Source organism: Zophobas morio, unplaced genomic scaffold, assembly GCF_036711695.1.
Source record: "Zophobas morio isolate AGI-343-1 ecotype UQ-CSIRO unplaced genomic scaffold, CSIRO_AGI_Zmor_V1 ptg000011l, whole genome shotgun sequence".
NCBI classification, from domain to species: domain Eukaryota; kingdom Metazoa; phylum Arthropoda; class Insecta; order Coleoptera; family Tenebrionidae; genus Zophobas; species Zophobas morio.
This window is the reverse complement of record NW_026972116.1, coordinates 5,594,633-5,620,132: the sequence shown is the minus strand read 5'-3', so window position 1 is coordinate 5,620,132 and position 25,500 is coordinate 5,594,633. Positions and strand designations below refer to the sequence as shown.

At 32.8% G+C, this 25,500-nt stretch overlaps 1 protein-coding gene across 1 annotated transcript in view; it reads right to left on the bottom strand.

The window, feature by feature from the left end:
- The window catches only part of LOC135126709 (acetylcholinesterase), a 215,848-nt gene that overhangs the window by 183,406 nt on the left and 6,942 nt on the right, over positions 1 to 25,500 (bottom strand). The window contains exon 2 of the mRNA XM_064052808.1: positions 19,463 to 20,294. Coding sequence (XP_063908878.1) covers positions 19,463 to 20,294 — 832 coding nt within the window. The remainder of the gene's footprint in view (positions 1 to 19,462; positions 20,295 to 25,500) is intronic.

The following is a 25,500-nucleotide window of genomic DNA, read 5'->3' as shown; positions in this document are numbered from 1 at the left end:
TTTTAACATATAGGGGTTCTTAAAAAAAATAAATTATCAAAACCAAATTTTATAATTTTTCGAAAGAGTTGGATATGTTTTGTTGTACTCTAGTGGCGAGGGAAGTTCTATCGAAATAACCTTGGACCAATTTTTGTAATGGATTATTATTAGATCGCAGTTGTACCAGTCTCTTCCACCGCAAATTTCAAGCAAGATTTTCCACATTTTATAATGACGAGAACTAACAAATTTTGGTTATCCCATTTTGCAGTATGCTTTCAACATTTCGGAATGAATGCGGCTACTAAAAGGTCGAAATATCCAAAATACACATCTACTTCCACCCGTGTTAAGTATTTTATTTTTTGTTCTTTTGCTGATGACATACTCTTACTATATATTCTTAACAGCAATTTCATTTCAAAGATTAACGATAATGGGAATTTCACTCTATACATTAATAGCATAACAGGTATCGTCTTGAAATAAATAAAAGTAATGTTTACAAAAACAATCAAAATACTTTTTGTAGTGTTGTTTAAATGCAATAGTTCACAGAATCTAAGTATTAAAATGGCTTAAACGTGAAGTTTTATATGAATAGTTATTAAATATAACATACTCCTATGTTTTTTTATAGCTACATTTTTATCTTGCTACTTTTGCGAAAACATGTATTTCATGAGTGAATACATTTTCAATGTTCGCTGTACTAGATAATTATGTAAACAGCTTTCCATTTATAATATTACCAATTTACTAATTATCTCTATCTCAGCTAAGACCCTCATTTTGCATACAATTGAGGATTACTACGCTTGTCAACAAGAATTTACAGACATTTCTCGTCGCAGTTATTTTATGGTTCTCCCTAAAGTAAGGACATATAGTTATTATCATAAAAATTACCATAATTAGTGACTCTAAATGTTTTTGACGTGTACTTAAATAAAAATAAATGTGTATATGTTTCACTTCCCATCATTACTAAAAAAAAAACACACGGAATTTTTTATATTTATAGGAACTAAAAGGATTTCAAATTTTAAAGTTGTCCTGTGCATATTGTACGTTCCAGTAGGACAACTTATCAATTAGCATTCATTTCCTGACAGTACCTTTCAAGTCAAGTACATAAACATACAAAGCCAAAATCGTCAACAAAACAACACTCCTGTTGTAATTATCGTTGTAGTAACATAAATCTTGCGATGAGTTGTTCAAACTGAGATAAGCAGGCGACACTACGCCTGACAGAGAACAATTACATTTGCAAGTACGTCTGAAGACAGTGTTTAATTGTCCCACCAGTGGCTTCATTAGTCTCTCGCTAATAAAGCTTCTGCTGGTGACGTTTTAAGAGATTGCAAGCTGTTGGGAAAAAATTACTTTGTGCACATGCAACCAGATGAAACGAATGATCTCTCTATATTTGAGTGTGATTTTTTGCAAACGGATATATCAATGTTAAAACTTGCAAAATGTGTTATTTAGTCATTTTAAATAAACTGCCTAATAATCGCTTCGTAGAAGAAGCCTCAGTTCGATTTGTTATTTGTCTGGGTTAATCTGGGCGAAATTCCCATCTATAAAAAATCCGCAGTAAATAACACAGTCGAATTGAAGAATGGTGGCTTACAAAGCGACGGCGCGATATTCAGATGGTTTTGCATTTATCAATAAGTAATGCATTCCTGAAAGGAAAGAATTCGTAGCGCCGATTTACAGCCAGGTTCAAATGAATAAAGTATGTTTTCATTTTCTACAAAGTTTGTATATTCCGAATCGCGGAGAATTAGAAAAGTTTTAATAAATATGGTAATTGGCGAAGTGAATGCACAGAATGACAATCCTCTCGTGCAATTAGCTCGGATGAGGTGTATACTATAGAGGAACGTGTTGCGTTTTTCAATTTTTCAAGCAGATTTATTTTGAGGAAGTCCATTCTAATCATGTGTTTCAAAGGAATGTGGCCATTTAAAATTTCATAGCCTCTGGTGCTGGGGATGGTCGTGAACCTTAATATTTTATTTTGTCTAACTCTTGCTGCGTTATGATATTGCGTTTTGTGGGGAACGGATAGCTTTAATACCTTTGATGTGAGTATGAGAGGTGGTGGTAGTATCTATAAAGGGTTCGCGTGCTAAGGGCCAAGGATTAAATCCCAAGTGTATGACTGTTAACATTGTGGTTCAAACGGTGGATGAAACGGTTACGCCACTGCGTAATTGCTCAAATAAATCCAACAAATGAATACTGTGCGTTTCATTTTTTTAATAAAGTGTGCTTTCTTCATGAGGGAAACAAACATCCACATTTTATGTATTTTGTATGCGAACATAAATAATATCATTCGTCGAGAACAAATTGTTGCAAATGCACCTTCACAATTTTATTACAGACATCAATATTTACGTCTGGATTCCTATGTTGCAAATACTTTTTAACGTAATGATTTTCGTGATTACTGTTTTCATGACGATGACAACAATGACAAGTCAATATTTTACTTTTACTCATTTTTACGTGGACGGTAGTTTATAAAGAAAACACATTTGTGCTTCCTTTCAAGTAATTTTTGTTCAATAACATGGTAGGAACTTTTAGGACTGCCAACCACGTTTTCTCCTTTCTATAAGCAATTTAGCTTATTACAAGTTTCATGCCTAACCTATTCTCAATAAACTTAAACGCAGAGTTATATGTACATTGTTAAAATAGGAGCGAACGTTACATATAATTTCTGCTAAAATGCATAAAATAAACACATTTTCTATGTTTAATAAATTAGCCATTAATTATAATACTTTTTTTTTCAGTCTGTTATTAAAATTACCACAATCAAAACGTCGCGTTGGGATAAACTTTTCTTGTCGGTCTTAAGAAGTTCGTATCGAACAATAACTCAGTGTGAATTAACACTCTTCGAATATTGTCTTAAATATTTTAATGACGAATCAACTGTCAGACACTTGGCAACAGGCTTTCAAAACAAAATAAAAAGTTGGTCTGAAACATCACGTTGTTTGGTCTTTTCAAAACTTTACTTCGAATTGAGTTACAGTTGGGAATTTCGGCCCAAGATAGAAACTTTTCTAATGCGAAAACATGAGTAAAAACGAAACGTGAAACATTTTGATTTATATGAGTAAAGTTCGCGTTCGTTTTTATTGCTTCTGATATCGTCGTAATAAAATATTTAAAACGTCGTTGTGCATATTGCTTGAGTGCATAGCGCGCAATTTAATCCAACGCTAGCACCTATTAATTGTAAACTCCAGTGTTACCACTTCAAAAATATTATTTAAGAGCTACAGAGCTGTCATAAAGATATGTAAATACAATTTCATATTAACAAACCAATTATTATGTCGTTAGCCGTTATGAATCTTCATTTATAAATTAATGAAAATATTACAGTTTCATAAACACAATTATTTTTAGTTAATGTAAGCTACATTTGTGTCGAAATATTAAAAAAGGTTAGTTTCTAACGCATTTTTTATTTATACCTTTTTATTCAGTATAAAAACTGGCAAAACTCGTCTTTACGCATAGCTTGACAAATTTAAATCTAAATAACAGGTTGTATGGAAACCCCAAATATTATTAATATTATTATCCCAGAATTCACTCAGCAAATTGCAGACTGGATAAATTAATTAAATTAATACTGTAACGTTTGTTCCCCAAACTTTGAAACCACACACAGTTTTTGTCGACGTCATAGTATTATAGGGTAACGAGTGATCGAAAAAGATTCCTAATTAAATTAAAATCCCTACAAACTCAAATCAGTATGTGCAATTTAAAACGCGGTTGCAACATTAAAATATCACAACGCAGATTATTTAAACAAATACTGAAAAAATATTAGAATATCATCTATAAAATTTTATTAATTCTAAATACGGTGTTACATGCTTTTTTAAAATTTTACTCAATTTAACAGAGCCGTGAGTGCAAAAGTATAAATAATGTTTATAAATATTTTATTATTACATTACGAATAATCAATTGTTTATTCATACATATGTAATTTTCGGATACCGTTATCGATCATAAAGATAAAGATATCAATGTAGTATGTACTCTAACACATTCAGAATTTCAAAAAATTGGTCTAAAGAGTTTAGACAGTACTTCCCTCGCTGTCGGAAACTTGACGACTGCATGCCTATTGTGTTTTTTTTCTCATTACATTTTTGTAGTGGGAATTTAAAAAAAAATTGCGATGACGTCATCAACATTTTTGCAAGGAGACGTATATCAGATAGGATAGATGTAGTGTAATACTAAGAATAAAATTATTATATTCTCAAATTTTCGGGAAAATGAATTGGGTCGTTTTGAATATTGATTTGTAATAATCAATAAAATAACGAAACAATTTACTCACGTATACGTATCAGAGGCAACTGAAAATCGTGTATGTATAAACATTCTTAATTTAAGATGACAATAAGGATGATGAGAGTCAAACAGAGAAACTGTAAACAAAACGACCATCGGTTTTATTGCTTCGACTTCCGCTTATTATATAAAACATTGGGTTTTATTTTAATTCTTGACGGTGAAATTCACAATTGGTTGATTATAAACATGTCTATTTCACATTCGCGGAACCAAGTGAGCGCATAAAACAAATGCAGGTCTGTAATGTTAAAGTCGATGTAAATAAGCGTGCTACCCTTATGTTTCAACCGAGTTTTTCCTTTAACAAATTTTGTGTCTACCAAATTGGGTTGGTTCGGGTGTAATACTAATAATAAGTGTTGCCTAATTTAATCAATAAAATAAATTGACTTCATTAATTTTTTTGAACCACCTCTTAAGAAAATCTAAAAAATATGAATGGAATGATAAATCACAAGTACAAACTCATCATATTTTTTGCATTTTAGATAGGATTTATTCAGCCAAATTTAAGGGTGACGTCATCAATTTTTTTAGGAGGGATGAACAAATACATTTTGAACAATAGTTTACCATGCTTATAATAACTTTAAAATATTCCCAAGATTTCAAAGCATTCGGTTTTCTAATTCCTGATTAAATCGATAAAATAAATTCACGCCTTCATTAATTTTTTTGAGTCACCCTGCATATGCAAATCCAAAAATATGATCGGAATGATAAATCACAAGTACAGACTCATCATATTTTGTACATTTTAGATACGATTTATTCGGCAAACTTTTGAGCTGACGTCATCAGTTTTTTGTAGAAGATAACCAAATATATTTTGACTAAAAATTTATTATGCTCTTTATAACCTTAAAACATCTGCAAGATTTCAAAGCATTCGGTTTTGTAGTTCCTGATTAAATCAATAAAATAAATTTACGCATTCATTAATTTTTTTGAGTCACCCTGTATATGCAAATCGAAAAAATTTGAATGGAGTGATAAATCACAAGAAGAGACTCACCATATTTTGTACATTTTAGATAGGATTTTTTCAAATATAATATAACAAGTGGTCTGATTTTTTCCGACAAAATTTGTGACACAAATTAACGAGTAGCTGTTGCGACGAAAATCACACGAGTCGACGAAGGAGACGAGTGTGATTTTCCAAAAGCAACAGCTACGAGTTAATTTTCACACAAATTTTGCAGAAAAAATCAGATCACGAGTTATATTCGGCTTGACAATCCAAAGAGAAAATTTTTATTTACTTTTTACGGACAATAATTCACATAATTTATAGTTAGCGTATTCGTTGGGTAACCATACCTACTTAGTCTAAATAGTAACAAAACAACAAAATAAAACGTAAATACATTTCTAAACATCAAATTTTGTGTGTGCTGCTGGTTGATTTTCTTAATTCTGGGAGCAAGATTTGGTAATAAGACTGTGTATGAAATTCGAAATGCAGTGAAAGAAAGTCAGTGCCGAAAGACCGCAAGAACGCAAGATTCAATTTGGAAGCAGTTTACAGAATTTTGTGAAATACGCAAGTTTCCTCTAAATAAAGCAGTCGAAATGAACGAGGTGGCCAGTATTTTGGAAGATTATGCCTTTAACGCCAACAGAAAAGTAATTTGTATTATCGTTTTTTTTATTAAAGTTCATTTGACAAGTTTGACAAATTAATTTGACATAATTTATTTCGCTGAAAAACAGTGTTGTTGCCTGACAGAAGAATGTTTTTTCACTGAAAAAATTTTTCGGTGAATGCCATTGGACAAATTTCAAACAATTCTGCCATTGTATTGGTCAAAAATTTTCGAGTTGGATTGTCAGCAAAATTTTGTGGTGACATCATAAATTTTTTAGGGGGGACGACCAAATAAGTTTTGATCAAAAATTTACCATGCTTATGATAATTTTAAAATATCTTCAAGATTTCGAAGCATTCGGTTTTGTAGTTCCTGAGTAAATCAGTAAAATAAATTTACGCTTTCATTTATTTTCTTGAATCACCCTGTATATGCAAATCCAAAAAATATGAATGGAGTGATAGATCACAAGTGCAGACTGATCATATTTTGTACATTTTAGATATGATTTATTCGGCAAATTTTCGAGCTGACGTCATCAAGTTTTTGGAGGGGATAAGCAAATATATTTTGACTAAACATTTATTATGCTCTTTATGACCTTAAAACATCTGCAAGATTTCAGAGCATTCGGTTTTGTAGTTCCTGATTAAATCAATAAAATATATTTACGCATTCATTAATTTTTTTGAGTCACCCTGTATATGCAAATCCAAAAAATATGAATGGAGTGATAGATCACAAGTACAGTCTCATCATATTTTGTACATTTTAGATATGATTTATTCCACAAACTTTTGAGCTGACGTCATCAAGTTTTTGGAGGGGATAAGCAAATATTTTTTGACTAAAGATTTATGATGCTCTTTATAGCCTTACAACATCTGCAACATTTCAAAGCATTCTGGTTAGCAGATTAAAAAGTAAATTTCAAAATGTTGTTTTATAATTTTGATTTTTTTCCCAAAAATCTGGACGTTTCGGGTGAAAAGTCGATTCAGAGTTGTAAACTACATGTGTAGGACTATGTTATTTTATACAATTGAAAACCCATTTACTATGTACAATTTTGAAGTGACGTCATCGCATTAGTGGTGGGGATGATTAGACAAATTTTGGTTAGCGTTTTACCATCTACATGATATTCTTAATATAAGTACAAAATTTCACAACAATCGGTCGAGTACTTTCGGAGATTATCTGTCTAATAAGAATCCGGGACAACAGACGGACAGACGGACGGACAGACGGACAGACGGACAGACAGACGGAAATGGGAGACCTATTTCTTCGTCTTCTAGGGCTCATGAAAGATCGAGAAAACGTAAAAGTAGAGAGTCGGCCGACGGACCCGATTACAATACTTCCTTTGCTTACGCTCGGGAAGTAAAAAGTAGATGAGCTTTTTCTAAGACAATCGATAAAATTTAAGAATCAATTAACTAAGTTTAGTTTTTTGATATAATTATTAGAAATCTGTTTTTGATATTTTTTTACGATAACTCCTATATGAGATTTTCTTTATAAACATTTTGTAATGTCGAAAACGGTTTATAAGACTTTTTTGATTTAGTCTGTAAAAGTACTCATGCTATTTTGCACATTTCAGAAAAGATTTAGTAATAGGTACGTACAAAATTTTGACCTGACGTCAACAAGTTTTTGGAGACATAAATAGATGCTGTAAAGCGTAATTTTAGGGCAACTGATTCAACAGAAGTAGTTTTCATGTTACGATTTCGAATTTTTCAACCAGTATAATGTTGAAAATAGAGATGGATTAATAAATCACAAGTAGAGAAGTACATAATTTGCAAATTTTAAATAGAATTACTTTGCAAAATTTTGTGGGATGTTGTTCTGAAATTTTTGGGGGGATAATCAGACAAATTTTGGTTAGCGTTTTACCATCCACACGACTAAATATCGAAGAGTTCACATCAGTCCAATAGTTTCAGAGATTATTTGCATAATAAAATCGCCAAAATAAGATACCTACTTTTTACTTCGTGCGCGTAAGCAAAAGAAGTATTGTAATCGAGTCCAATGGAGGACTGGCTACTTTTATCTTTTCTCGACGTTTTATGCCGCTTAGTGTAGGAAAAAAAATCTCCCGTTTCCGTCTGTCTGTCTATCTGTATGCCGTCTGTCCGGATTTTTGTTAGACAGATAATCTACGAAATTAGTGGACCGATTATTGTCAAATTTTATATTTTTATTAGGAATATCGTATAGATGGTAAAACGCTAACCAAAATTTGTACAAACGTCCCCACCAACTATAGGTTGACGTCGTCTCCAAGATTTACATTATATTATTTATATTTTATACTAGCTGACCCGGTGAACTTCGTTTCACCTAAAATTTAATTTTGAATCTGCAAAACCGAATGCTTTGAAAACTTGCAGATGTTTTAAACATATGATAAGCATAATAAATTTTTATTCAAAATACATTTACTTATCCTCTCCAAAAAATTGATGACGTCAGCCCAAAATTTGTCAAATGAATCCTATCTAAAATATCCAAAATAGGATGAGTCTGTACTTGTGATTTATTATTCCATTCATATTTTTTAGATTTGCTTATATAGGGTGACTCAAAAAAATTAATGAATGGGTGAATTAATTTTATTGATTTAATCAGGAACTGCAAAACCGAATGTTCTGAAATCTTGGAGATGCTTTAATGTTATCATAAGCATGGTAATTTTTTGACTAAAATGTATTTGTTCATTCCCCCTAAAAAATTGATGACGTCACCTGAAAATTTTGCTGAATACATCCCATCTGAAATGTGCAAAATATGATGTTTTTACTTGTGATTTATCACTGCACTAATATTTTTTTAGTTTTGCTTAAACGGGGTGTCCCAAAACAATTAATCACTGGGTCAATTTATTTTATTGACTGAATCAAGAATTGCAAAACTGAAAATTTTGAAATATTGCAGACGTTTTGAAGTTACTGTAAGCATGGTAGCTTTTTAAACAAAATATATCTGTTTATCAAACCCAAAAACTTGATGACATCATCTCAAAATTTTGCCGAATAAATCCTATCTAAAATGTGCAAAAAATCTTCAGTATATATTCGTAATTTATCATTGCATTCATATTTTTATTTCCCGAGCGTAAGCAAAGGAAGTATTGTAATCGAGTCCGTCGGCCGACTCTCTACTTTTACCTTTTCTTGATCTTTCATGATCCCTAGAAGACGAAGAAATAGGTCTCCTATTTCCATCTGTCTGTCCGTCTGTCCGTCTGTCCGTCTGTCTGCCATCCCGGATTTTTATTAGACAGATAATCTCCGAAAGTACTCTACCGATTGTTGTGAAATTTTGTACTTATATTAGGAATATCATGTAGATGGTAAAACGCTAACCAAAATTTGTCTAATCATCCCCACCAAGTTTGCCGAATAAATCCTATCTAGAATGTGCAAAATATGATGAGTATGTACTTGTGATATATCACTTCATTAATATTTTTTGGATTTGCATATACAGGGTAATTAAAAAAAAATTATTAATGAGTAAATGTATTTTACTGATTTACTCAGGAATTACAAAACCGAATGCTTTGAAATCTTAAAGATGTTTTAAAATTATCATAAGCATGGTAAATGTTTTATCAAAATGTATTTGGTCGTCCCCCCTAAAAAAAATTATGACGTCACCACAAAATTTTGTTGAATAAATTCTACCTAAAATGTACAAAATATGGTGAGTTTCTTCTTGTGATTTATTATTCCATTCAAATTTTTTCGTTTTCCATATACAGGGTGACCCAAAAAAATTAATGAATGCGTAAATATATTTTATTGATTTAATCAGGAACTACAGAACCGAATGTTTTGAAATCTTGCAAATGTTTTAAGGTTATAAAGAGTATAATAAATTTTTAGTCAAAATATATGTGGTTATCTTCTCCAAAAAACTGATGACGTCAGCTCAAAAGTTTGCCGAATAAATCCTATCTAGAATATACAAAATATGATGAGTCTGTACTTGTAATTTATCATTCCATTCACATTTTTTGAATTTGCATATACCGAGTGACTCAAAAAAATAATGAATGCGTAAATTTATTTTATTGGTTTACTCAGGAACTACAAAACCGAATGCTTTGAAATCCACTGCGAAAAAAAAACATAATAGGCATGCAGTCGTCACGTTTCCGACAGCGAGGAAAGTACTGTATAAACTCTTTAGACCAATTTTTTAGATTTGCTTTTACAGTGACTTAAAAAAATATATGGATCAGTCAATTTATTTTATTGAATAACTCAAGAGTTGCAGAAATGAATACTTTGAGATCTTGCAGACGTTTTAAAGTTATTGTAAGCATGGTAAATTGTTAATCATTAAAAATTGATGGGACGGCTCACTTGATTTTCGCAGATAATTTTGGAGATGCAATACAGTTATTTTTAGTATTAGTTACACTGCACCAATCCAAGGTGATATACGTGTTGATTGTAAATGTTGATTTGGTCATCACAAAATTGTGTGAAGAAAAGACGCAACTCGAAAATGCTGAATATGTTTCATTATACTTTTGGTGCGAAGGAAGTTCTATCGAAAAAACGTTCGATCAGTTGTTTGACAATGGTTGATATAAATAAAACTCAGTAGATGCTCGAATATCAAATCAAAATATTTCTAGTTTTTCTAGATGATGCTAATACTTCAGTAAGTAAAACTTGATGCTCAAGTAGCATCTCGATACAACAAAAAAGGAAAACAGTCACAGTGTTCAACCATCAAGGCAAAAATCGGGTCCCCAAAATAAAAGTCAGTATGGGGTAGACACCTTGAGATGGGAATCTCTATGGCCAGTGTTAGAAAAAACGTACTGCTCAATTTATGCATAAATAAAAGTTAATTACCTGAAAAGTTTTCGATATTCCCGCTGCTAATGTGTTTTTCAAACTGAATGCACCTTTTGGCGACGTTCCACGTTCATGAAAGTCCCCGTATTTAGTCAAAATTCACTCTTACAACGATCCTGCTCGTTTTCTAAGCTGCTTTACAGACAGCTCAGTTATTTGCCACGCCGATGCTCATTTTTAGATTAAATGCTCACAAAACGCGTAGATGTTCAATATGTGTCCGGGGAGATACAATGTTTCCAAGTAGGTACTCAGTACATAGAGTAGATGCTCAGGTACATAAGAGTAATAATAAAGTAGGTACTTCGTACTTCGAATACTATCGAATCTACTCAGTTTTATTCATACCACCCAATGTCTCGCTTCAATGTTTGACTATTATGTTGATTATGAGCACGACGCTGATTAATTTCCGTATCCGAATTACCCATGAAATAAATCATTGTGATTTGTACCTGAGGTAGTTCGTCGCACATTTCATTGACTTCGTGGACCTATGTCAGCTTGTCGTCTTCTCGGCGTTGTAATGAACTTCATAAAACGACACAGAATTATTTTCACATTTTCAATCAAATCTGTAAATTTTGTCTTGAGAATTTTAAAATACTGAAAACTTCAAATCAAATCCTCGCATAACGGTAAAGTTTGAGGTTTTGTCGAAACCAACAAAGTGAACATAGGTAAATAGAATGGCAGATCAAAATTAATAAGAAACTTTCGCAATGCGTAACTGAATTCACTTTAACGAACACTTTTCTTGAAATAAACGACGTTTTTTGTTACGAAAAAACAAACAACGACTTGAAATGCAATAATACTTTTCACAATCGCACGGAAGAAATAGTTTTGTGTGACACGTCAGTCAGGCGACAGGTCCGTCAGGCATGGCCAACTATTCAAATTTTTTCGAAGTGGCGATTCCCGTGCAAAAAAAATTATTTTCCCTGTTTTCCTGCTATTCTCTTGAAATTTTTCCAGAATTTTCTTTGCTATAAACCTCACGGAGCCCGAGACCTTTCCAACGAATGCAAAACCGTGGAAATCGGTTCGTGCGTTCTGGAGTTATAGCGTCAGGAAGGAAAACCCGACTTATTTTTATATATTAGATAATAAGTTACTTCTATACATGTGGTTTATGAATCCGTGTTGAGTTTTTACCCTAGACATCCTGATTTTTGAAAAAATTATCAAAATTATATAACAACATTTTGCAATTTAACCTTGAAACTGCAACACGGAATGCTCTAGAATCTTGCAAATGTTGTAAGATTATCGTAAGCATGGTAAATCGTAAATACTTTAAGGTTATTAGGAACCTAGTCATCGGTTAATCAAAATTTGTCCGCCATTTTACAATTTTTCCAAATAAATGTTCTTCAAATTTATGAGCGTTTTTAGGTAAGAAACAGACTGTGGATTGATTATTTCTCTCCTCTGCCTTGACGAGACCAAATAATTAATCACATGTTATTTTCTTTTAACCGCTGCTTGTAATCTTCGAAATATAAACATAAACAGTCGAAGTGAAGTATGCACTGGGAAACTTAGAATATTTACATTGTTTCTCGTTGGTTATGTGCTTTAAATATATTTCATCTTGTCCACACTTGTGCGGATCACGCCTCCTTTGAATTTACGAAATATGTTCATCGTAAATTTGCTATAATTTTCTGTATACTCCTTGGTGTTAAAAAAACATTTAAGTCAGCTTTAATATCTCAATCAGACAATCATTTAAATAAATTAGCCATATTAAACCATACATATAGTGGTTTCCCAACAAATAAGAAAAGATGAAGCAACATGTAGCAGAATGTTCAAAAGGGATTTAGCTTCGAGATTTCTTGGACAAAAACGAGTAGTATGCATGTATTTGTGCCACAGCTAAAATGTAACAAGAGGAGTTAGTTTAAATTTTCATCTACCTAAAACTAACCAAAATGTGATAACTTAAAAATTGCTGGAGGTAATATTAGATTAGAGGCACAATATGGTCTATTAACGCTTAATTTGTGCAATAGTACTTATTCTTAAGGTTTCTTTCAGCAAATATTTAATAAAAATTGTTGTACACCTACTTAGCCTCTTTAATTCTTGTCTCTTTTCAATCAATGGTGTCAGTTTACTGACTAGCTGCCACAGAACTTTTTATATGTGTCTTCTATAGCGAACTACATTAGGTACACAAAAAAAAATCAGACCATGCCAACTATGTGTCTACTGATTAAGAGTCTACAACAATCGATCTTATCACGCTATTTGCAGCCACTGATGACAGTTCTCTCTTAATGTGTTATTCAAAATTAGCCGAACGCCAAAGTACGATTTTCCTTGTAGACAGCTCAATAATTTATACATGTATCACGGCCCTTTCTAAAATTCATTGAATTTGGCATTTTAGTCATGAATTTAAAATACACAAATTCTAACTTTAATAAATACTGGAATATTTTAAATGTCATGATGCCTCAAAGCGTATTAGAACAATACGGATTATATCCTTTGCAATTGAAAATTTCCACCAATTTTCCTGAACGGTAATGATCACAATTTATCCAATTCATCGCAACGGCCATCTGGAGCAATGACGTCACGAATGGAAGCCATAATGACGATGCGCTCTGGACTTTATTAATTATGAATGCATTTCGACCAGTCGCTCCAACAAGTGAAGTTAGTGAAACGAGCTCCAAAATGGAAATTCTCACTGCTTTCCTATTCATGGCCGGTCCCGATGTGTATTTCCTTCGATATAACAAGCGAAATGTGTTATTCTATACAGAGCGGCGAGTGCATTGTGTGCGGCTTCCGACACAATGATTTTATGCCGTCATTAAGCCTCGTTCACACTGATTATACATAGGATTATTTGTTTAATTGCATAATAAGTCACGTATTTAATTAATTCATCTTGGTGACGGCCGACAAGTAACACTTTGAATTTACAAAGGCAGAACACTAAATGTTTATGAATATAATAACACCTACTGCAGCCATCGGTCACGCGATCTACTCTATTTAACGCGCCGTGGACGGACGATGACAGGACCTTAGTCCTTGGCAGAAAGGTTCGTGTGGATGTGGAGAGCTGCTAATGTCGCATTACGGCAAAGATGGAAGAGTTTGCCAATGGTAAAACAAAATTTTCTTTCTTTAGTTATATCGTAGGTGGAATGGATCAATTAAATTTGAGGTCGCCAAATATGTTAAGTGATTTGCACCAGATGTAGATGTAAGTACATGAATACGATTGGTCGTTATTGTATTGTTAGTATAAAATGTACAGTTATACTCCAAAACGATTGAATGTATTGTAAAAAGTTCTTGGGAAAAATATGGTGATAAATTACTAAAAACATAAAGTAAAATAATTTATGATCTTCTTGTATTTTACAACAATTTTGTCTCTCAAGATATATGAATTACATTACACTGTTTGCTTTTAATTTAACAACATGGTCTTTAAATGCTAAACAATAACAAGCCATAAATAAGACATACAGCTCTGTTTAACAAAAAACCGATTCCAATTTAATAATATTCGTCGAGCTCCGAGATAAAATGATGTTGAATAATCATGTTTTTCGATAACACTAATTAAGGGAGATCTTCCAAGGTAATAAAAAGATAAATCCATAAATTCATTTACAAAGAATTTCCTTCATCTTAAAAACACGATAAATTCCCCTAATATCAACATTTTCGCAAAATTAACTCTATTATTTTGAAAATGCGTAAGATAACACTAGTAATAGCATTAATGTTTTGACAACAAAAAATATTACTATTGACAGACTTGTTGTTATGAAATATAAACTTTCTCCTAAATAGCACATTTTTTTTTTAATTTTGGTGAAATTTTTTAAATTTAAAAATCGATGTCTATTTATGGAAATTTGGGAACGCGATTTTCACCAATGTTCCGTCTGGAAATTACAGGAAGACCATTGTTGACTTTTTTGTCGGAAATGTTTCTGTGGCTTCCAGAGTCAAAGAAACCTGAAAACCAAGTTCCAAAGTTTGAAATTTTGATTTTTCAAAACACAAAATCAAAAGTTTTAAAAAGAATAATGATGATAAACTGTTTAAAAAACCGCTTTTGTGTTATATGGAGAACGTTGTAGACAGGCTATATTTAAAATTTCATAACAATAACTCTGGAAATAATAGACATATTACATTCTGAAAATGTAGAGCCAAAGGTAGCGACTTAAAAAAATGTCTTTGCCTGAAATAAGTCTTGAGCCGTTGTATTGAAGAAACATTCATCCTGCCAAAAAACGAGATGTTTTCCCAACAAAGTTTACTCGCATTTAAAAGACAACACCTACACATTATTTTTCGATAAAGAATTGTTGGATGTTTTTTTATGAAAAGAGTGTCCACACCCGACTTCTTTTTAGGATCAGGTCATTCGAACTTGGTATACAAAATGTAATAAGTATCCAACGGAACTGTGCTAAAGAAGTTACAGGAGAATTTAAATTTATTAAAGCTGCAATTTTTATTTACCTACAGCGACTTCATTATATTCAGTGTAAACCCGGAATAATTTTAGCATCCACCATATATCGGCAATGATCCCGGGATTTGTGGAATCTATGTATATGTAAATGACAATGCGAGTTGAAATTGCCGATTAAAACTCATTGGAACTCAATAAATGTTTTACTTATTTGATTTTTTACTTTATTTGCCACACTGAAGCGATTTTGCACAACGTTTAAGACCCAATTATGTACGAAGATCTAATTTGCATAGGAATTAATCTCACGACGATTGAATAAAAAATAAAGTATGCTCAAGGTTATAGGTTATCACAGCGGTGCCACCATTAAAGAAAACAACCAATATACTACTGAAGTAGGGTAGTGAAGCACAATTTCACTTCAAATATATACAATATTTAGGTTTGACATCAATGTGGATAATATGATAATAATAAGCTATTTAAAAATGAAATGAAATAAAATGAAAACTCCTTTGAATAAAAAATTTTATTCCGTAGGATGGAATCGTTTTGTCTAGCGTCCGCTGGAGCCAGATCTTCATTTCTAGTCTACAAATGGAAGTTGTTGTTTTGGTTTATAACAAAAATGTAACGTTAATCAGACCAAAACGTTTTCCCAACAATGGTATTACAGAGTAATGTTTAATATTTATGATTTTTTTATTTATGGTACAAAGTAATGAACAAAAGGAAAACAATCCGAGAGTTTTAAACTTCTGAACTCACCAACAATCACCAACATGTTTTTTTTTTGATAATACGGATATTTAATGCCACGGAATTTTATTTAAAAGCGTCCTTCCGGTATCAGTGCTGCGAAATTCGCAAACGGATAAAGCTTTAAAAATAAAATATTTGACTTCAATTTTTTGCTCAGCGATTAAAGATTTACTTAACTATACGACTAACTTTCCAAAACAGTAGACAACTTTTCAGGCAATCAAATATATGCTTTAACTTATTGAATCTCCAGTTCGAGAAGCAATTCGTTATATTGTACCTACTCATAACTTGAACAATGTTAACCCTGTCCAAGCTACGTATTCCAATAATAATTAAATACCTAAAAGTGTAAGTTATAATCACTCGAATATTACGTGTTTGTTGTGCATGTTCTGTACACTCTTCACACCATCAAAAAATGAATGTCATAATTACGCTCGTAACATTTTTTCGTTGATTTGAATCACGCAAGCAATGAAGTTTTCTCTCCTAAAAAACTTAATACAGTTTATCATACGTAATTTAACTGTAATTAATATCAAACTAAATCAATATTAATTTGATAAACTTATTCGGCTTGATCGACTTGTGTGACTGACGTTGTGTTAATAATTGGCTATACAACAAAGCAATTTGCATATGAGGCAATTAATTACAAATCCAAGAGAACGATTGTCAAATCCGTATTGCCACCTGTGATTACAACAGAGACAGATTTCTGATACCCTGTCTTCCACACTGTGTTTGGATACACCTGATTAAAGTTAAATGCTTCATTTACACACCAACATAAATTTATAATTAATGTATCTATTTAGAAGAGTTATTTTCTGTCTCCACCTAGTTACAAATCTTCTATTTGCCTTGCACGTTCTGTGTGATTTAAATTAAAACCACGAACTTAAGGCTTTTCAGGCGCACTTTTTTTTTAAATTGTTTTCTAACAAAATAGTTAAAATGTGAATTCCAAAAGACAAATTACACAAAAAAGTACAAATGTAAGAGTTCGTAGTTCCAGTTCTAGCGGTGACTTAGTAATCAATCGTCGCAGTAATATGGATTAAGATGAGAAATTTCTATGGCAAAATCAAAATCTAGTGACAGGTGGTTTCAATCACTGTGGTTATATGAATACTTTTCAAATAAGAGCAACCATTTTTTACTTCTTTAGAGTATTGTAATTATCAAAAACAGAACCTATGAGGTTAACTACGCCTAAATTAACACTATGTACCAATTATTGTTCTCTCAATATTTTCTCCATAAAACTGAGCCTATAATAAAATGTTTGTTGTTTATGTCTAATGTGTAGTGTGAACTCCGCTGGATATGCTTGAATTTGAAGGAAAAACTAACACATTTTTGTACCGTACAGTTAGTCACCTGAAAGTTAATCACTCCGACGCGAAGATCAGGTGCAGGATTGCACTGGCGGTTTGCCACGCTACTCGCAGGAATCCGTTCTTTAGTAATTATGCATCAAAAACTCTTTTTCTAGAGACTTTTTTCCTGGATAGTTTACGCGATCAAGCTTTTCACTATTTCACTGTGAGTGAAAAATATTACCTTTTCCTCTTATTCATTAAATTTTCAGAATGTAACATCCCTATAGTTAACAGAGTTATCGTTATGAAATTTTGAATGAAACTTGTCCACAGCTTTCTCTGTATAACACAACAGCAATTTATTTTAAAACAGCTTACCATTATCGTACTTTTTAAAATTTTTCTCAAATTTTTCATCACGTATCTTTAAAAATCAATATATCAATTATTTATAGAAATCTTAGTACACGGTGTTAACCACTGTTTTTGGCTTACAAAGTTTTAACTGCTGCCAAAGGACCATCATCGTTTTTTTGTCGGAAATAAGATACAGTAAAAGCAGTTTGTGTCGAAAAAACTGCTAAAATATGATAAAAATACAAAACTAACACGAAAACAAGAACAATAACAGTGTGAGAAGACATTTCTGAAATACAGTTGTTCTGTAACCAACCAATTTAAACAAGCCTACAGTTGTGGGAAAATATGATAACGAAAATACACTTACATTAAAATCTGAGAAAAGAGGATCTATTTACGTTTTTGGTCATAAGTTGTTATAAAATCATTTTGACCAATGTATAATTTCATATTTCGTTAGCGTTTTACAAGGTATAGAACACAAAGTCGTGCATTTTTTTCTATTCTATCTGCGTCGTACTTTATATTTAATTTGAAAACACTAGATCCAATTTGTCTACTTATCCATTGTCAAAATATCTATTGTTACGTTGATCGGTGAATAAAATCGGCGTGGGTAATTATGCACAAAATAATTCCGGTGCAACTTGACTGTACTCTTGTGGACTGAATTGACTGAATAATAATCGTTTCCGCAGGTGACCTCTATTTAAACCCAAACTCTCCTTCTCGAAGTTTCGCAATCGAGGTCTTTCATCGCCGTACATACTAGAAGGGCGTATGGGTTTCTTTCGTAACAATATGATAGCTTTATCTTAAAAAATATAGTATGTATAAATATCAATATTTATTATGTTAAAAACTGCCGAACTAATTTATATAACAAACTTATAGTTAACACATTCAAGTCATAATATCATAATTTTCTTTAACATCAAGAATTCAAGTATTATATAATGATACGAAAATAACAACAATTAAAAAACTAATCAAAAATCACTCACTTCTTCGATGCTGCAGATAAAGCGTCAAGCAAAGTTTGTTTTAGTTTCTTTTAATTATTTCTTCAAGATTGCGTACCTACATTTTTCCTTGTATTATTTTTAGTCCTAAGATTTGTATTTATTTTAGTGTGTAAGTTACAAGTTATAACATTTGAAGACAGAATACTGAACAAGAATATTTTTGTTGAAAAAAATGAAAATGTATTTGATTGTTCGCGACGTAACGTTGTTTGGTTACCGTTTTACCATCTACATATATTGATAATACCCATATAAAATTGACAACTATCGGTCCGCTAGTTTCGAAGATTATGTATCTAACAAAAATTCGGACAGACAGACAGACGGGAACGGGATACCGCTGTTTTTATACTCTAGGAGTCGTAACACATCCAGAAAATGTGAAAATAACCAGCCGCCCGATGGCCTCGATTACAATACTTCGTTAGCTTACGCTCGGAAAGTAGAAAGGGTCAAATGGGCATCCTGCGTTAAGGAATTTATTCTAGATAACACCCGAGGGCAGTCGGCAGAAAATTAATTCGGTAAAATATTTTCGTTTAAACAAAATTTATTAATGTATGATTTTATGCAAATTTACTTTTCGATCTAAGACATCGTACAGTACCAATAAAGAATTATAAAAAATATTACTCACCCTCATCCCGATTACTTCCCAGCAATATTTCCATATCCTCATAATCCCCCTCAGCCAGCATATCCATCGGATGTTTGGGCAAGAAAATCCCGTCAACGGTCGGTGTTGAAGGAAAACCTAAAATTCCTGAGTACGAGTTCCACTGTTGTAAAGAAATAGTTTTGGCGTCCACCGCGCGCATGCAATCCATGACTTGATGAGGGCGAGTTTCCAAGTACGAAACGTTGCAGCCGCAGTCTTCCACCAGCACTTTCCCAATTTTCTGCGCTCTTTCGCCCGACATATAACTCCAAGGAGCATTCATTGTCCCGGACTGCAAAATCCCTCTACGCGCCAACCCCTTTGTCACCGGACTTAACAAATGAATGCTGACCGAGCCGCCTCCCGCGGATTCGCCAAACAACGTTATTAAATCCGGATCGCCGCCAAACGCGATCGCGTTTTCTTTAATCCATCGAATGGCCAGTGCTTGGTCCCACATGCCCATGTTCCCGGGGGCCTCTTCGCTGCCTCTGGGAAAATATTTGCTCAGGTACAAAAAACCGAAGGCGCCGACACGGTACTGCATGGAGGCGACTATAACGTCACTGGTGGCGGCGATGATGTCGGCATCGTAGATTTCAAGAGTGGATGTGCCACTCATGTAGCCACCCCCGTAGATCCACACGAGAATTGGAACCTTAGGGCGGTCTTGTGGAGGTTTCTCGCCGTGGTGGCGGATGCGTAAACGCTGGGGGACCCAGATATTGAGGTAGAGGCAGTCCTCGGAGATGTTGGTGTTGGGATTCCACATCTCCTCGCCGACGAAGCCGGGGAAGTACTCATAACGCTCCTGAAAAAAAAGAAAAAGAAAACGTCAAGAGTGGTTAAACTGTATTAAACATGTTTTTTATTTGCTTTGACAATAGGGTGCGATTAAAAATTCGTGCTCGTGTGGGTCCTGGATGTGCAAGTTGTCTTTCTCATCGGGCACTATGCATAAAAGGGTTGAAAAACATGGCTGATAAATGGACAGATGATGTTTTTTCTTCATCGCGTGTTGTTACATTGACGATCATTTGAAAATTCCAAATAGATTAAATTTACCATTTAAAAAATGTAACAAATCTTTTAAAAATTACCTGGTAACCACTAAAGTTTGCTAAATTTTTAATGTATCACTAGATTGAAATCACATCTCGCAGAGTTTGAAACGATTGCCTATGTATTTTCAGTTTAGTTTCATTTATCAACACTATTTCAAAAGATTCTTTACTGAGTTTGCTTTTAAAAGTGGTTTTTCGCTACGTTAGTATCACTCAAAATTAACCGGCTCCAACAACTTCAAGTTAATTTGCGCATACAACATTAGTACCTATACAGGTCACTAGAATGTATGGAAACGGTTAAATATTTATCTTGAGAACCAATCGTAAAAATCATCTGAAATTAGGTGTAGTTGTACAAGAAGTTGTGCTTTAATTAGTTTTCAAAAAAAATTGTGTCTGCTTTATTTATTTTCGAAATGCAAGGCCAACTTGATTTTTTTTAAATGGCACTAACACATAATTAATTAATGCATTTTTAAATAGAGCTTGTTTTCTGTATTTATGAATATAGCAAAATCATACTTTCTTTTAAGCATATATACCCCTATTTCCTCTTCAGTTATGAACGAGACATACTTGTAAGTAAAAATCATGGATATGTGTCAGTTACAGTTCAATCTTTAAAATCCAAGCTACCCTATATAATATTTTAGTGTTTCGAAGATAAATCCTACAACAACAACAAAATCGTACGTCCATTTATGCTATTCATATGTCCTACAACTCATCGCATGAAAAACTCATCAATATCAGAGCAATTACAGAACCCTAAACACTGCGTTAAAATTCTCACGCAAAAGGACAACGTTGTTTAGGTACAAATTAATCGAAATTTTTTATTTCTACGATAACTTATACACTCACCGATAAAAAATTCGATCCATTCAATTTTAAATTCGATCCAATACTGACAAATAACAAAATTGAATTTTGTTCTTAAGTGCAATTTTCATCGAACATGGCTACCTTTTGTGTTTTTATAACATAAATAACAATTATCCATCTAATCAACTTAGGAATATTGAGAAGAATATTCTTTCCGTATTTCTGATCCAGACATTGTTGAGTAAACAACTTTAGTTTCATTTGTTGTTAGTCATTAAACAAATAACTTTAAATTGTTGTTTGACTTTCATTTGGTGTTAATTATAATTATTGTTTGCATCTGAAATTATGGTTCTTACCCCAATAGACACTGCTAAAGCCGTTACAATGATTCAAGAGGGACGATCGCAATATTATGTGGCAAGAACTTTAGGAGTGAAAAGATGTACAGTGCAACGGGTTGTAGAACGTTTTAGAGAAACTGGTGAATACAGAAGAGGTGAAAGATCAGGGGGAAGAAGGTGCACTAGTGGCCGGGACGACCGATTTATTTCGGTAACGGTACCTGGAACTCGGCATACAACTGCTGTTGAAGCCAGAAATCAACTTGAAATGGTGAGGGATGTAAATGTAAGCGAACGAACAATTAGATGAAGACTCCAGGAATATGGTTTAACAGTAAGGCCGTCAGCAACTGGCCCAAAATTGACGACAGAGCATCGCGTTAACCGCCTTGATTTTGCATGGGAACATGAGAATTGAACTATGAAGAATGGCATCGAATTCTCTTCACAGGTAAGTCGAGATTTGTCCTACGTTCTCCAGATGGTCGTGAAAAAGTCTAGCAGAGAAGGTCTGGTGCACATTTTCCTCAGTGCAATTTTTCTTCAAGGTGGTGGTTCCATTGTGGTATGGGGCGGCAATCAAATGAACGCACGTTCAACGTTAGTTGTTGCTCCTAGAGGGGCAACAACTAACTGCTCACAGATACATAATAGAGATTCTGGAACCGCATGTTGTGCCATTCGGCCCTTTTGCTGACGACAGATTTCAATTAATGCATGACAATGCCCGTCCTCACATTGCCAGAGTTGTTAATGATAATGAGTACCTGGACACCGTCCAAATTAAGCGTATGCAGTGGCCTGCTCGTAACCTGGACTTGAATCCAATCGAACATGTCTGGAATATGATTAAAAGGCAAATCAGAGCCAGACTTCCTGCATATGTCAATCTAACAGGGCATAGTATAGCGCTCGTTCAAGAATGGAAACAGTTGGACCAGGGAGCAATTCAGCACTTAAGAGAGGGTATGCCGAGAGCCGAGACGCATGCAGAGTATTATTCGTGCTAGAGAAGGTAACACTCGTTACTAATGCCTCAGATAGCATTAGCTGAGAAACATTTAAATGTTGGGTTTTTTTATTTTTGACAATTTCTCTCTTTTGTTACCAATAAATATTTCTGTCCCAACGTACTTAATTGTTTCTGTTCTCTATCAACAAAAAAAATCTATATTTTGTAAAATATTCGTTTTATTTTGCAATCAATTCTTTATATTCTCAGTAATAGGAATTTTTTAAATGGATCGAATTTTCTACGTTGAGAGTATGTAATAAACCGACGTGTGTGAACGATAAACTGAAAGTATGGTACAGGGTGTAAATAAATTATTTACATCTAGAAGGCCTAAAAAATTTCAAAATTTAATTTTATAATTTTTCGAAATATCTATGCCTATTTGTTCACCTATATTTCAGGAGCGAGGAAAGGTTTGTCTAAATAACTGTAAGCCTTTTTTTTTCATCTGACGGTACTTAGAATTGACTAATAATGTTTGGATTTCTGTTAGACTTTATTGCATTCTCTTTGAAAATGTTTGCCGTTTCTTAATACCTCTTAACAAAAAGTCAACCAACCAGTCTTTTCAAACCTGAAAGATAAGACTTTTTCCTTTCAAAAGTGGTCTGTGAATATGCAAAAACCAAATAACTGTCGTAAATATTTCTACTAATTTCGAGCGTAATGCACTGACACGTAAACTATACATAATTATTTCTTAAAAACATACAATTTTCATACTGGAACTGAACTCCTGAAAAAATACAAAAAAGAAACTCCTGAAAAATACGAAAAATTGAATGATTGGTAAATCGTTTGGCCTTATCACTTTTATGTTCTGATCATCGTTTTTTGTATTATTTCATAATAAAAATGTTGTGCTGGTTTGTAGTTCTTTGGTTTAAACATCTTTCAAAAATTATATTTTGTTTGTATACCTATTAAAAGTTATTTAGAGCAGTGTATGTGAAATTTTCGTCCAAATAAAGGGTCAAACAATTCATACAATCTAATAAACTTGAAAGCACCGACTGCAAATTTGATTAGGTTCGAAAAACATCAATGAACTGAAATATCGAGCAAGGAATGTCTTCTCATTGATACTGACGTTGTAATACGTATCAAAACAAAATTTCAAATACTTACGACTGTCATGTAAAGGTAACGTTAGAAATTAAGAAAATGTCAGTTTTATCTTTATTTACCTCAGATGTTAGTGCAGTACCAACTAGTTTAGCAGAAAACCTATATTCTTGTTTATTCAAAAGAATCAATGTCATTATAAAATTCAAAAATCCATATGTATTTCTTGTAAGGTAAGTTTCTCGAACAATGTAATAATTTCAATCCAAATAATGTAGCACTAAACAGTCTAGATCAGAGTTTTGTAGGTCACTTGTCAAGTGATACGTGGATCAATGATAGGTAGTCACACAAGAGTCGTGGGAGTGAGGCGAGGTTAGAGAATAATAGCCGACAAATCAATATACTGTGGTTCTAAAATCACGAAAGTCATTGCATTTTGTCATTCGTCTCATAAATGGATACCATTATAGAGTTCTTGCCCAAATCTTGGTCGTTTCTGGCATAATATTTAATAATCATAATAATTAAATGCGAGTATGTCTATAATCAATATTAATTAAAGTTGATAATTTTTATAGCTTTGGATTGTCTAAATATAATAAAATAATATAGATTTACATTTTGTGAAATGCACGCACTTGCACCATCAGATTTCGATGTATAAAAAAAAAGAGTTAATTATTTCTAACATTTTGTATATTTAATATTCGTTAGCTTAGTTAGATAAGAGAACTACTGTCCTGCCAGAACGAGTTTAATAGTACATTAAGTATCAAATAATTAAAAATGTTTTTTGCTCCTGACAGAATGATTTAAAGCCGGAGACTTGACGAGGCCTTTAAAATTCTCGAACTTCGAAGGAACAAACAATCCCGTGTTACTTACATTATTTTTTCCAATACCGACAGATTTATTCTAAATCCAATTTGGAATAACTTTGGTCGTTGTTACTTGATTTATGAAAAACTAAAATAGGCTGTTCATGGTGTTATGATGACGCTTGTTTATTACCATCAAAAAATTACAAATTTTGTAATTTTTCTTGAAAATGGTGAAGTTTTGGGAGATAAGAACGAGTAAATCGAAGAAGAAGCACATGAGAGTACAACTGAAGATTGTTTTATTCTGGAAGATGTCCTAAAAGAAGCCGAAACCAATATACGAGAAGGAATATCAGCAGTTTAACACAGGTGTTAGCAGATTTGGCAAAACGTCAGTATATTTCAGTTTAATAAAGTATTATTTTGGTAGGTTTGGCGTAGTTGTTGGCTTTTTGAAAAAGCAATCGTCACAAACACAAGAAATGTAAACTATTATCTGGCAAGAAAAGTTAACAGATTCTTATGTGAAGCTCCTGATGATACATATTTATTGTTAATACAAAAAATTAATGATTTTCGATGGTTTTTACTCATTTTATCTTGTATAGAAAAGAATAGTACTAATGAAAACAAAAGTTAATCCTTCCAACAATACCTGTCCTGCTACCTCATTTTTACAAAAATATTTTGCCTTAATTTTAAATAATGTGTTATAAAGTAAATCTCATGATGTAGGATTCATTAAAATTGAGTCTTAGACTGAAGAGATGATCAACCATTATAGACTCCTTGAAAATTTTAGAAGTTTTCAATAGTGCATAATATAAGTATTTGTCACAATTTTATATTCTTACTTCTAGTATGGGTCGATACTGAT